Source organism: Sapajus apella, unplaced genomic scaffold, assembly GCF_009761245.1.
Source record: "Sapajus apella isolate SASKATOON/1434 unplaced genomic scaffold, GSC_monkey_1.0 scaffold1, whole genome shotgun sequence".
NCBI lineage: Eukaryota > Metazoa > Chordata > Mammalia > Primates > Cebidae > Sapajus > Sapajus apella.
Genome location: NW_022436941.1, coordinates 29,216,656 through 29,232,022, shown reverse-complemented (window position 1 = coordinate 29,232,022; position 15,367 = coordinate 29,216,656). Strand labels below are relative to the sequence as shown.

Here is a 15,367-nt window from a genome sequence, read left to right as displayed (position 1 = left end):
TTGATAAAGATTCTGTATTATATCGCTAAATCTGTATTGCCCCTTAGAGTTACTGTTACATAAATTTCAGAATTAATAACATTAGACAAAATATTACTATTTACAGCTATTACTTTAAGAAAAAATAGCTTATTTGCTGAAACCTGGGAATATACAGAAGATCAAAGATTAAATACAGATTTATTTGTAAATGAATTTGGAAGTCATACTTTTCTCCTATTTAAAGAGACACTTGAATTAATTTATTTAGCTGCTTCTTGGGTGACTTGTTCCCACCCACCTTCACCCCACCATGAAATACAAAAGCAAACAAATAAATAAGTTAGTTCTATTTTTGAATAACAGAAATATTCTGTCATCTAATATAAACTGAGAAAAGACATGCTTCATTAAATGTTTTTCTTGTGTTGTTAGCTGATTTTGGACTCTCTAAAATTGTGGAACATCAAGTGCTCATGAAGACAGTATGTGGAACCCCAGGGTACTGCGGTATGCTCTTTCATAATTATATTCTACTTTCATTGTTATTTGAAATCTATTTTTGTTTAGCAATCTCATTTTTAAAATTTTTTAATATCTTTATTTATAAATGCTTAAAATTTGTTTTGAGTCTCTAGGAAGAAGGCATATATAAATTATACTGTAATCACTTCTTGTTTTCTATGAGAGGTTCAAGGGTTGGTTTTAGGGCACTGCTGTTAGAATGCCTTTGAGCCAGTGGCTACTCATAGACCCACTGTGCAGTAGAAAGACTCAACGGGGAGAGGACAAGGAAACACCGTAGTTTAGAGTTGGAATTAAATCCATGAGCCCTTTGTCACTTTTCTTTGCTTTTCCTTGGGTGGAGACTGTATGTTTAATTCAGAGGGCATATAAGACAACAGTGAGAATGGGATGGTCCCTAGTTCTCATTCATGGCCTGGCCTAGCCTCACTAAGACAAGGACTTCAGGTGAGATTTTTCTGCAAGAGTTCTCCAGTCTGCAGTTGGACTATGAAGATGTTGAGCTCCTCACATCTTCCCACCTCATCTCCCAGAATGGGCTGAAGACATCACAGTCAGAAAGAACAAAAGCTTTTGACCCATGCTACCATAAAACCTGCTCTTTTTTTCTTGATGGTCTAATTAATTTGGCAACAACCTGAAAGCCAATAAAGTTTATAAAAATTAACAAGATTTCCTAAAATTGTTGTGATTAATGAATGTCACAGATCAATTAAAATTCTAATCTAAATTATAAAGAAAAAAGATAAGAGTTCAAGTTATCAATCACAAGATTAGTCATCCTTTTCTCTTAGATCAGAATATTTTTACACAGGCCAGGCATGGTGGCACACGCCTATAATCCCAGCACTTTGGGAGGCTGAGGTGAGTAGATCACTTGAAGTCAGGCTTTCAAGACCAGCCTGGCCAACATGGTGAAACTCCATCTCTACTAAAAAAAAAAAATACAAAAATTAGCTGGGCGTGGTGGCACACACCTGTAATCCTAGCTCCTCAGGAAGCTGAGGCAGGAGAATCGCTAGAACCTGGAAGGCAGAGATTGCAGTGAGCCGAGAGTGCACCACTGCACTCCAGCCTGGGTGACAGAGTGAGACTCCATCTCAAAAAACAAAAACAAAGAGAATATTTTTACGCAAATGCCCTTTATTTCAGTTGATCTCTTCAGTGAATGATTAATCACCTACTATATAGTGAAGCCAGTGCATGGCATCAGGGAGATGCATTTCCTGCCCTTATTCCCATCCCAGGGGCTCAGAAACTACAGGAAAACAGACATGTGGCCAGGTGCACTTGTTCATGCCTGTAATCCCAGCACTTTGGGAGGCCGAGGCAGATGAAGCACCTGAGGTCAGGAGTTTGGGACCAGCCTGACCAACATGGTGAAAACCTGTCTCTACTAAAAATACAAAAATTAGCCAAGCAAGGTGGCAGGAACCTGTAATCCCAGCTACTCAAGAGGCTGAGGCAGGAGACTAGCTTGCACCTGGGAGGCAGAGGTTGCAGCGAAACAAGATCATGCCATTACACTCCAACCTGGGGTGAAACTCCTTCAAAAAGAGAGAGAGAGAGAGAGAGAGAGAGAGAGAGAGAGAGAGAGAGAGAGAGGGAGAGGGAGAGGGAGGAGGGAAGGAAGGAGGCAGGGAAAGGAAGGGGAGAAGAAAAGAAGGAAGGAACCCAGAAATACAAACAAAAAATTATAGCATCTTAAGAAATATTGTGTTGTGTGGTTGTGTGTATTGAAAGCCACTGTGGAAACATAGGAAAAGGGTGATATTTTGAATTATCTGTCTTGTTTTCCATGGCCTTTATATTTGGGGTCACCCCTGCCCCAGAAATAGGCAAAGAACTACTACACAACTAACTCCTTTTAACAACTGTTGAAATCATAAAAATGAGATTGGCGAAGTATGGTAATATATTCATTGAAGCATATATGTGATTAAATCCATAGATTTTTAGTGTTCATTTATTAACGTTTTCATCTTACTAGGATTCAGAGACTTAGACTTCCCCAAGATTCCACATCTAGTTTTTAGTGGCTCAGGAATAAGAATCCAGGTATCCAGTGGCCTAAAAATCATAGAATTTTCCTGTAAAAAATTAATATACATGAATCAATACTGTTGTATTCATTGAAATATTTAACCATTATTGCTTTTATTTTTAAATCTTCATTTTAATTTTTTTGTTTTTGAGACAGATCTTGGCTCATTGCAACCTTCACCTCCTGGGTTCAACTGATTCTCATGCCTCAGCCTCCTGAGTAGCTGGGATTCCACTATGCCCAGCTTTTTTTTCTTTTTCTTTCTTTCTTTTTTTTCTTTTTTTTTTTTTTTTTTTTTTTTGTATTCTTAGTAGAGACAGAGTTTTGCTGTGTTGGCCAGGCTGGTCTTGAACTCCAGGCCTCAAGTGATCTTCTAGCCTCGGCCTCCCAAAATGCTGGGATTACAGGAATGAGCCACCATGTTCAGCTCATTTTAATTTTTTAAAATTCAAAAGTATTATCTGGCCAAGTGCAGTGGCTCATGCCTATAACCTTAGCACTTTGGGAGGCTGAAATGAGAGGATTGTTTGAGAATCAGAGTTCAAGACCAGCCTGGTCAACATAGTGGAAAAAAAAATAGCTGGACATGTTGGCGTGTACCTGTTGTCCTAGTTACTCAGGAGGCTGAGGCAGGAGGATTGCTTGAGCCCAGGAGTTAGAGGCTGCAGTGAGCTATGATTTTACCACTGCACTCCAGCCTGGGCAATAAAAGGAAACCTGGTCTCAGGGAAAAGAAAAATTATTACTTGGTCATTGGAAGAAATAAAACTCCAAATAACTATACTCAATATTAACATGTGCATTCTTCTGTGCCCTTCTCTATGTCTTCTTGTCCATATAAGCATTTTATAATATTGCTTTTAACGAGTTAGCATTAATTTTGGCTGGAGACGTCTTAGAAGGAGCGTTTGAGCTGGACACTGAAGAATGAGTAAGAGTTCAACAATTAAAGAAGTGCCCACAGGGCATTCTTTGTCAGCTGTTACAGGGAAAGCAAAGTCATGGAGGATTGGCAGCATCTGATGAATTTAGGTGCTATTTGTCACTTTGTCAACTTTGTATGACTAGAACACAGCTTTTGGTACAGAGGGCACAAATGGACTTGGAAAGGTCAGATGGACCATATGTTTAAAGAATCTATACCATCAGGTAAGGGATTCAGACTTGACTTGATAAGTAATGGTGATCCAGCAAAGGTTTTTAATCAAGGCAATATTTTAAAATCAAGTATCTATTTTGTAAATATCTTGATAATAACATTATGACTTATTGTGACAGATGGATTTAAAGGGGAAAGGGATAGAAAGAAAACAGACAAATTAGATATTGTAAATGCTCTTTTCTACCACTCTAATGTCAGAAATCTACACACATGCTGATGTCATTCCTTAGCTTTTCAGCAGATGACATATTTCATCTACTCCTAAATCCAACTATTTACTTTTTAAAAATATTTAAAAATTGTAAAAATACGATTTTAATCTATTGTCCTTTTAGTAAACAGGCCCTTCATACAAATAATGCCATCTTATAATGGAGGCCTATTTTCTATTATTATTTTCTCTTGCAGATATCCATTTCCCTCCTAGATTGTAAATAATGAGGAAAGAGGGAAATAAGACATTGAAAGTGACAAAGATAATTATATTATAGGTAGTGGCTTATCAGGAAAAAGTAGTTTACCATATTATAAGAAAAAGAAGTGAAAGCAGCAAGGAAGCCTGGCATGGAGGTTGGGAGGTAGATTCTGCTTACCTTAGTGAACTATTTTGGGGATTGAGATGGAAAATAAAAGTGTTTTATTGGCTTTAAATTGTAAAATATAGAAATGGAATTAGTATTGTATAGGCTGGGGCAGTCTTAGAAGTTAAAAACAAATAAGTTCAACTTGTTTCTTTACTGGAGCAAGGTTCAAATTGTATATAAGTAAATATTTGTGTCTTCATACATACTCTTGACCCAAAGGAAATAAACTAAAATATTACCTCATAATAGGAGCAGAAGAGGAGGGTAGGATTTTAAGGATACACTTGTGTGTAGTAACATAGGAAACACTGGAAAACACTTGGGAAAAATAGAAATCACCATAATATTAGGGCCCAGGAAATAGATAACCTAGAGCAGAAGCAACACCTAGGGTTTTGAATTAAATGTAAATTTTAACATAATTATGAATATTTGTCTCATCTGTCTTACAAAAGTTAGATTGTTGACAGGTAATGCTAAAATTTGATTGTTGATGGGTAAAGCTAAAATTCCCTTTGAAAATCAGTTCTAGCCCTTTCTTCCCTCACCCCAGAGATATGCCATCATCAGTTTGCCATGTATCTTTTTGAGAATAAGTAGGTGGGGAGGAAACTGTCCATTTATAGAAAGAGTTGGAAATGAGACCCAAGCTCAAGACTGGTGAGAAGCATTATGATTCTATAGAAAGCATGACTTTACACAGAGACTGTTTTGTATTCTTTTTTTGGTATGGTCAATCAGATGTGGTCACAAGAGGAGACAGAGGAGAAGCTCAGAAAGAAAAAAGTGTGTTACACTCACAGGTCCTAGAGACAGGAGGCACAGCAGGCCCCTTAGGGCCACTCAAGAAAGACACTAGGGTGGTCAGGTGGCAGAAGACAGGAGGAAGGGAAGGTTTAGGCCACCGCCTTCTTGGGGAGTTTCTTGGGAAAGGCAAGGCAAGGCAGGTGAACAGTTTAGAATTGGTTAGTTTGAATAATTTATGTGGGTTGCCTGGCTCCTGGTCCTGGATTATTAAGGCAGAGGAATATCCCCTCCTGAGGTGTACAGATCAGATGGAGGAGGTATGGCACTGGACTGGTTAATCTGTATGTGAAAGGCATGCCCCAGGCTGGGGCGCTTTGTTATCTTTCATAATTAACAAGCCCCACGAGAGGCAGGTTCTCTGCAGCCAGAAAGGCTTTTTAAGATGTCAAAAACATCATAATATATATAAAGAAAAATTTAAAATATTTACAATACAGCATTTAACTTGAAAAGGTGTCTGACACCCGTATTATTGACAGAGATGAAGTGTGAGCTTGTTTCATTACTTGTTAGGATGATTATATCCAAAGTCGATTGTCCTTATGTGCACTGTGTCTACTCTTTACTTTTAATGAAAGCCTTTTCATATTACATCTTTCAAGAGACTGAGTGTTTATGTTATGCCATCTGTCATTTCTCAGGAAGTAAAAAAGGAAAAGCCACGCATTCTGTCTCTTTCATAGAACCTTTGCCCCGGGCTATTAATAACAGGGTTCTCCTATAAGTGAATCGCAAAAGAAAAATCACAGATGCTTCATGTTTAAGCAAATACTCATTATTTCCTGGGAAATGTGCCCAGCCAAAACCAAACTCCAGGCCAGAAAATTAAAATTTGTGGTCCAGATAAATGAAATCAATGACTAGTGTTCTAAAATAACCCATGGAGAGTTCAGCTTTGAAGGGATTCTCAATATCTTGTGGTTGATAAAAGAAGTAGGTCACATACAGACAAAAAGAAAAAAATTCAATTAGGCCATAGCTCCTAATAAATGTGCTGCAGTGTAACTATACAATATTAACTGCCAAAATGTTTTAACTGGTCTAGATATTTAAGACTTGAAGTCTGTAGATGTTTCAAACCCACCTACGCCAATCCTAGAAAAGAAGGACAAGTTGTTAGAGTAGAAACGAAACCAATATGTTAATGGGTTAGGTAAAAAAAAAATGTCTAATACCAGTTATCTAACTTATTCATGAGCTTATGTATGCTCATGTTTCATATTTGTACTTGTCTTTATTCAAATTTTATTTTCAGAGCCTACAAGCTGTTAGGAGTTTGTTTTCTTTTGGCACTTGCCAAGGTCTCATTATTTTCTGAGACAGCCCTACTGGCATAACTCAGAGGAAGTATTAATACATAAAAATGTCCCACGTGCTAAGCCTCTAAGCGTAGTATTTTGCTATTTTCAGGCTTCAGTAATGGCAAATATATGTTGTGCTTCTATTTAAACCAAAATGAAGGCTAATTACTAACAACTGAAGAATAAGCTCCTATCATATGCAAAAATCTCTGTACTTACAGTCTGCAGGTGCCTAATTCTACAAATAATATTGTAGAATAATAATATTCTACTAGAGTATTCTGAGTTTCCATATAGAAGGAATATATATATTTCATATATACTATAACTGATTCAGGCTTGAAAGCTTGCACTGCTTGGTAACCAGTTCTGTCATAATTATCAGTAATTATAAATGGAGGTAGTAAAATAAAGAGATGATTAAATATGGCACTTTAGCTATTGGCATGTGAAGGGCATGGTGAAAGTGTGGAATGACAGGTAAAAGAGAGATTCCCTTGCCTTCCTGCCCATAAAACTACCCTTGAATGACACCTCCTAAAGGATCGGCAAATAGCGATGGGCTAAAAAAGCCAGTGTCACCAACCTGATGTTCAGTATTAAAATCACACATATATTGCTCATCTACCCTAAGGCATGGTAGGTGTCTTTCACAGTCTGCCTTCTCTGCAGATTATATATGTAACTGCAGGGATGGGCTGGCCATATTTGGCCCTGTTTACCTGTTGCTCACAGGCATAGATTGCTGGTTGTCGTTGCTCTTGTGATATTGTTGTTGTTCATGTTTTCATGCTTTACTAGGTTTGGAAGTCAGATGGCTGTTCCTACTTCAGGCTTCATCTTGAATATGTTAGTGAAACCCTCTAAATCTCAGTCTCCTCAACTATACAATGGGAATAATAACATTTATTTCATAGGGCTATTATACAGAATAAATAAGATAATGTATGTGAAGTTCTTGCACAGTACCTGGTATCGAAAACATGCAATAAATGTTAGGCATTACTGAAGTCATTACAATAATTATGAGTATCATCATCCTCATCGTTTTCTTATTACTATTGAAAAGGTATCAATTCCTTTGATTATGCAGTGATTTTTCCGTTTTGTCCTCACAACAGTAAGTCCTAATATCTGGGGAGTTGGTTTGAGGTTCTTTGAAATTACTGCATCTCTTGCACAGTTCTTTAGTTTAGAAATAAAAAGACTCATTTAAAAAAAAATTCCTCTTGAGATTTAAATGACATTGACAGTTCTGAACTTTATTGTTTTATGGACATTTTAAAATAGTTTTTTTTAGATTTTTAAACTTACTAAATATGAATGTTACAGTTCCTTATAATGCAGAGTGGTTTTAAAAGGATAATCCATTTTAAAAAATGATAGAGAAAGTAAATATAATCTTTTTTAAGACTAATGGTTTTCCAGATAATAGTTTGAGAAATTTTAGTATTTTTACTAGGTAAGTATGGCACTTCCTACTGAGTAAGTATGAAGTTACACTGAAAAATGTATCCTTTTGTATAGCTTAATATTTACCTACTTAAAATTATTATTCCAAAATTGGAAATGATTGGACAAAAGATGGGATTTGTTTCTTAGTTTTAATGACTACAGGAAGACAAAGTCTCCTCAGTGATTAGACACTGAATGAAACAGGAGATGTGCTGAAGTTCATTGAGTTGGTCCCAGCATCTGATCTGCCAGTGCCACTTTTGTGCTGAGTTCATTGCATTGTATTTCTTTATGGAGGTCAGTGAGCTCCTCAGAGATGACCCAGTGCTCTGACAGCCTTTATCAGGGGAATTCAAGCAGACCCTACATTTGAACATGTCATATGAATATTACCATTGAAAGTATTTCTTAAAATGCTATTCACAGAACAGTTTCTAAGATTACACAGCACAATTAAGCAAGTCTTGTCTTCCGTTAGTGCCCTTTCGTGATTTCAAGGATAATTCCACACACTTGCCACATTGCAACTTTTAAAAGAAATAACCCATTAGATTCACTCTCTAAAATTTAAGAAATTTTCAGCAGCTAACATTTTGAACAAAAGAGATCTCTGCTTAACTCCCAACAAAACAGAAAGTTGGGTTAACCAATAAACATTTTCTCTAACATGAACATATACTAATATGAAAAATGTAGGAAAATTTAAACAAAAGAATACATTTCATAACCTAAAATAGAAGCTTTTAGAATAGTTTCACAAAACACATAGTGTTTGTGTTCATTTCCCAAAGAATAAATAGCTTAAGTGAAATAACAAGAGTATCAAATTATACTAGAATCCAATCAAGTAAAGGATGATCTCACTCAAGAATTAATTAAACACCTAAAGTGGTAAATTCATTTTTACAATGATCTTTTAAAATATCTAGTTAATTAAATGCATGGTAAAATTCGAATTGCACCAACTGTAACTTTCTACTTGACCATCTGGTATGCTGCACACCAGGGTTCTTGGGTAGCTTTTGGGCAATGGGAAAGAGACTATCAGGGAAGGGGAGAAGAAGTGAGGCAGAGACTGATAACCAGGTGAGAAGGGTCCCCCACATGCATCTCCCCTTCTGTCCATAACCCTTCTTTCTCCCTGAGGAGATCATGTCACCAAGCCATCATATAACTGCGACAGGCATGCTTTCAGCATCTGTATCAGTTGAATAGTGCCAAGTAAAGGAAAAATAGGGACAGATACAGGGTGGTGAGGCAAGGCCATCAAGAGCTAATCTTGTTCTCGATTTAGAGAGGAAAGGGACTCTACAGATTGGGCATGAGTTTAGTTTAATCTGTATTAGAAGTTTGAAATCTGAAGAAAAGTGCGTCTTTGGGGTGCTTATATTGGCTTGGTGCCGCCCTAAACAAAGTGGTTTCTATGGAACTTTAGTTGTGTAAAACAGTCAGGGTTTTTCTCATTTAATAAATTTTTGTTGCACTTCTGCTATACACTAGACACTGTTGTATGTTGTAAAGATATAGCAGAAAAAAACAGACCAAAGTAACTCTTCCTTAAGTATACCGTAGTACATTTTAGTGGGAGAAGACCACAATAAATATGTACATTATACAGAAAGAGGTGATCACTTCTATGAAGTAATATAAAGTTGAAAAAGGAGGCTGAGTTATAATTTAAACAGGGTAATTAAGGAAGGCTTTGTGTTAGAATGAAATATGTAAGCAAAAATTTGAGAGAAAGAAAAGAGAGAGCAAACCACTTGGATATCTAGGGAAAGAATGTTCCAGGTGAAGGGGACGGGGCACACTAAACCTGAGGCAAGAACACACCAGGTATCTTTAAGGTCCACTAAGAAGGTTGGTGGGTTGATTGGAATGCAGTGACAAGGGAAGAAAATAGTAGGTAGGAGAGGGGATAACTAACAACTGAAGGAATGGAGTTAACTTTTACTGAGATGGGAAGACGTTTGGAACAGCAGGCTTAGGGCTTGTTAATTTCTACATGCCTGTTAGATATACAAGTGGAGGTGATGTGGGCAGAAAGTAATATATGTCCACATGTCAACTTGGCTACTGATATAAATGTGGATGTTACCAGCATATAGATGGTATTTCAAGTCATGGGACTATCAGGCATGCCCAAGACAGAAAAGTAAGACAACCCAGGCTGATCCTTCGGCAGCATCACCATTAGTAGGCCAGAGAGAAAAAAAAGGAACATTTACTATTTACAGAACTTCAAATAGTAGAGGAAGCTCCAGAGGGCAGAATTAGGAATTGTGAATGGATGATGCAAGACACAGATTTCTGGCTCAATATACAAAACAATATTCTAACAACTAAAGCTGTCAGCAGTAGTAGGGGCTATCTCCTTGGTTTGGGAGTGTTCACAAAAGCTGATTGACTCATCTCTTGGGATCCAAGGCTATCAGCAAGGGAAGAGACAGAAGATTCCTGTTAATTTTTTGATATCACTCAGTAGCTATATAGTGTGTGATATTAAATAATATCACCGGAAAATATATATTCTATATATTCTATACCTGTAAACCAAGTTGAGGATTATGGCAACCACTTACTTAACTCAAAGTTAACCAAATATATTTTGGTTTGAGATGGCTGATAAAATCGAATCTCAAGAGATTGTCTCCAGTATCCTCTCCTGACTTCTCATGTTCTCTTTTGAGTTTGGGGACAGTCTTTTAATGTAATGGTAACCCTTAACTTCTGGGTCTCCACACCACAAATCATTTTTAATGCCCAGTTCTATAGAAGACACTACTTCGAGAACAGAACCAACTGTGCCAGAGAATTCACAGCCCTGTGAGGATTTGACTCTATTATTACATATGTGAGGGTGGGATGATGGGAGGAAAAGAGGTCAAAAGGAAGAGGTGATTGATGGCAAGTGGGTAGAAGACTTGCTTAAAATGTCTTATTTTGGACCAGAACACCTACAGAATGTTCCACTTTAAAATGTTATTACAGAAAGGATATGCATAAAATAAAAATAAAAAGTTTTGCAAGAATTATTATTGATAATCATCAGTGAGAAGGTTTATATCTCCTTTAGAGAAAAACATAATGTTTTTATTTATTTATTTATTTTATTTATTTATTTATTTTCTTGGAGACAGAGTTTTGCTCTGTCACCCATGCTGAAGTGCAGTGGCACGATCTTGGCTCACCTCTGCCTCCTGGGTTCAAGCAATTCTCCTGTCTCAGCCTCCCGAGTAGCTAGGATTACAGGCGCACACCACCACACTTGGCTAATTTTTTGTATTTTGGTACAGACAGTGTTTCACCGTGTTGCCCAGGCTAGTCTTGAACTCCTGAACTCAGGAAATCCACCTGCCTCATAATGTTTTTCATACTTAACACATGAGACATTTTAAATTCCACCTCCACTACTTTATGTTTGCACCTCCATCTACTGAAGAGATTTTTATTTAATGTCAATATTAGGATGAGATAGGTTTATTTATTTTATTCTACTTCATTTCACAAAAATTGAAAGGTAGCTTTTCAGCAGTTAATACTACTTTACCAGCATCCATCACAACTCTGTAGTGACCGGGAGACTTGGTCTGATTCAGAGTTGGAGAAAATGACAGTGACTTCAAGATAGGAAGGCTTGATGGAATTTCAAAGAAAAGCAGATTTTCACAGGCAATAAAAATAAGTTGTATTTTTTTTCCTTTTTTGAAATCACTAGGTGTTCTCAAATATTTGATTTTCTCTTCAAGATATTATTTAAAAAATAAAAAATAAGTTGAGGAAAATAAATAGACTATTTTCACTCATTTATAAGATTTATGCAAAGAGAAAATCATATAATTCTGTTGGTAAGGAAGACTTTTTTTTTAACAGCTTAAATGAAAAACGTGAAGTGGGAGTCAGATTGACTGATAATTGCAGTGTGAAAAATCAAGAGCCCTGGAAAAAGGAAAGAGTGAGTTAGAACATAAAGTATATCACTTGTGTTTCAAAACACCTAACTTTATCTTTTCTTACACCACTCTCCAGTCACAGACAGCTAAAATGACAGAAGCCGCAGATACCTTCTCAGCCTTTCTCAACCTTTCAGAGCATGACACACATAGGACTGAGAATGTTCTGAGACTCACTGTAGTAAATGGACACGGCTGCTTCTAGCCAGAGGCAACCCCCTCTGCAAGTGTCAGGTGTATTTCAGTCTCATCTGCACCTTCGTCACTGCACTTAGTCTCCTGAACTGGGGCATTATCTTTCTTATCAAATCAAAAATTGCCCCAAGTTTTAAACAGGTTGTGCTCCTTTCTTAGCAAATGTAGATGACAGCTAAACAAAAGACCACACAAAGTACAGATGCTGAGAAAAGCACCCAGTGGGGAGTCTGCACAACTGTGGGCACTGCCGCTGCCTTTAGGCAGCTGCCCAGGTGCATTCTTCTCCTCTGGGTTCCTAGGCCAAGCTAGGAAAAGGAGAGAGGCAGAGAATTTCCTAACACTGCTCTTCTACCTCCCTAGATAAATCCCATGTGTGCTCCACCCTTCTCTCTCCTCCCTCCTCCTTTCCAGAGGCACAGTTTAGAGAGACTCTAGATGCCGGGCTCAAAATACAGTGGATTTTTATGGCTCCCAGAAAACTCTGAATTAAAGACAAACCTCTACAGTAAAAAAAAAAAAAAATCCCATTGTTTTCCCCTAACTCTAATATGGAGAATAATTCTGGAAAGTCAGATTCAGACTTTCAGATGCAAATGCAAATAGATTTTTTTTTACCATGTTTTGAATTGCTAAAAAAGAAAGAATGAAGAGAATTTTGAAACAAACAAGACCCCTGACTGACTGGATCTGCAGCCTGGCCTCTACCTGCCTCACAGGCGCTGCTCATCACACGTAGGCATGGCTGGATACCTGAGCCGTGCTCCAGCCATGCTGGCTTCTTTCAGTTCCTCCAGTGCCCGTTGCTCCTTCCTGCCACAAGGTCTTTGCATATCTTCTTTTTCTACTTGGAACTCTCTTCTCCCTTTTTCCTCAGCCTCTTCCCCCTTTGCCTAATTAACTTCCCTAGATCCTCCACATCTCAGTTCAAACTTGCTTGCTTCAGTCACATTCCTTGACCTCTGTGACCAGGCCAACTCCCTATTAAAGACAAGGCATTCTCCCACCAAGCCCTTCCAGTTATCACTTTGCATTTCTTCCTTTGATGTTTTTGATTAACGTCTACACCCCCCACCCACCTGTAAGCTCCTAGATGTCAGTGACTTGTTATCTTTAACCCCACCATTATTCCCCTAGCACCCCCAAGTATAGTTGGCCTATCACACAGCAGGTTCTTAATAAGTATTTGATGATTTCTTTAATGAGTGAATGAATGAACCTGTTGATTTCATTCACCTTAGTCTCCCTCAAATTTTTCCGAAGAGTTACTTATAGTTTGAAAGGTTTTCTGATGAAGAATGCCACTCTGTAGTTTTAACTCAGTAAGTAAGAAGGAATCATAAAGTTCATCTAGGGCATCGACAAAATGAAAGTACAGTCAATGACCAAAATCATCCCTTAACTTCTCTCCTGGAGATTTAAGGAAAGAAGGCAGATTTACCACCTATAAGTGACCCCTAGACCATATCTGATGCTTTCTATTTTGGGATCATTTCCAAAACTAGTTACAATGATTTTATTTGATAAAATAAAATTCTGATCCCAATCTCTAGAGGAACACTCAATCTCTAAATGTTTCAATGGTGCCATCACCTTATTTAAAAAAAAAAATCACTCTTTAGCCTAGATGGTATGTTAATGAATATATAAGGTTTGAATTTTTGTATAATTTTTTATATTTAGTTAAATTTGCTTTTTTTAAAAAAAGAAGTCTGACATTTTGGGAATTCTAAGACCCCTTACCAGAATTATTCTGCATTGGAGATTGGAATATGAGATTTTATCAGAGTGCTGCATCATTTAGTGTTTTATGAGCAATAACATGAATTGATAAGACAATTTAGGAGGTGGCAGACAGCTTGGATTCACTTGGAATACAGCCAGAAAAAATAAATAAATGATTATCTACTAATTCAGAAAAGACGATGATTCTAAGTATTTTAAATATGTTTTAAAAAACTGTTTTACAAATCAGCAAGAAAAAAAAAAAGCTAGGCAAAGGGCGTGAATAGACAATGGTCAAAAGAAGATATACAAATGGGAGAGAATTCACAGACCTTGTGTAGGAAGCAGGTTGTTCCTGCAGGCCTCAGGAGACAGCCGAAAAACTCTGAAGACAAAGGATATAACCTCTTGGGACTCTAGGGCCCTATCTATCACCTAATCCTGCTCTTGAAAGTGCCACCTCCTGGCAGGAGGCAAACCAATACAAAACTACTGCAATAAACAAATCTACAACTAAGGACCCTCAAAGAGTCCATTTCACTTTCCTGCCACCTCCACCGGAGCAGGTGCTGCTATACATGGCTGAGAGATCTGAAGACAGTTTACATCACAGGACTCTGGGCAGACACAGGTCCCAAGTACCAGCCCAGACCCCAGTAGCTCCACTGACTGGCTGGATCCAGAAGAGAAATAACAAGCATTGCAGTTTGGCTCTCAGGAAGCCACATCCCTAGAGATAGGAGGAGAGCACAGCATTGAGGGAATGCCTTGTGGGATGAAAGAATCCGAACAGCAGCCTTTTAGCCCCAGATCTACCCTCTGACGTAGCCTACCCAAATGAGAAGGAACCAGAAGAATAATTCTGGTAATATGACAAAACAAGATTCTTTCACACCCTGGAAAGATAACATTAACTCACCAGCAATGGATCCAAACCAAAAGAAATCCCTGAATTGCCAGAAGAAAAAAAAAAATCAGAAGGTTGATCGTCAACCTAATCAAGGAGGGACCAGAGAAAGGTGAAGTCCAATTTAATGAAAATTTTAAAAAATGATATGAGATATGAGGGGAAAAATCTTTAGGGAAATAGCATGAGTAAAAAAACATTCATAACTTCTGGAAATGAATGACACACTTAGAGAAATGCAAAATGCACTGGAAAGTTTCAGCAATAGACTGAACAAGCAGAATAAAGAACTTCTGAGCTCGAAGATAAAGTTTTTGAATTAACCCAATTCAATAAAGACAAAAGAATTTTAAAAAATGAAAACAGTCTCCAAGAGGTTTGGGATTATGCTAAATGAACAAACCTAAAAATAATGGGTGTCCCTGAGGAAGAAGAAAAATCTAAAAGTCAGGAAAATATATTTGTGGGAATAATTGATAAACATTTCTCTGGCCTTGCTAGAGATCTAGAGGTTCAAGTAAGTACAGGAAGCTCAAAGAACACCTGGGGAATTTATCACATAAAGATCAACATCCAGGCACATAGTCATCAGGTTATCTAAAGTCAAGACAATGGAAATAATCTTAAGAGCTGTGTCTTCTATAGAAGTGGACACTGAAAGTGATTTATGGTGTGGAGACCCAGAAGTTAAGGGTTACTGTTACATTAAAAGGCTGTCTCTAAACTCAAA

At 37.5% G+C, this 15,367-nt stretch overlaps 1 protein-coding gene across 3 annotated transcripts in view; it reads left to right on the top strand.

Annotated features, from left to right (window-relative positions):
- The window catches only part of CAMK4 (calcium/calmodulin dependent protein kinase IV), a 265,094-nt gene that overhangs the window by 225,529 nt on the left and 24,198 nt on the right, over window positions 1-15,367 (top strand). For all 3 annotated transcript variants that reach the window (XM_032274634.1, XM_032274643.1, XM_032274650.1), the window contains one exon: window positions 415-489. In XM_032274634.1, coding sequence (XP_032130525.1) covers window positions 415-489 — 75 coding nt within the window. The remainder of the gene's footprint in view (window positions 1-414; window positions 490-15,367) is intronic.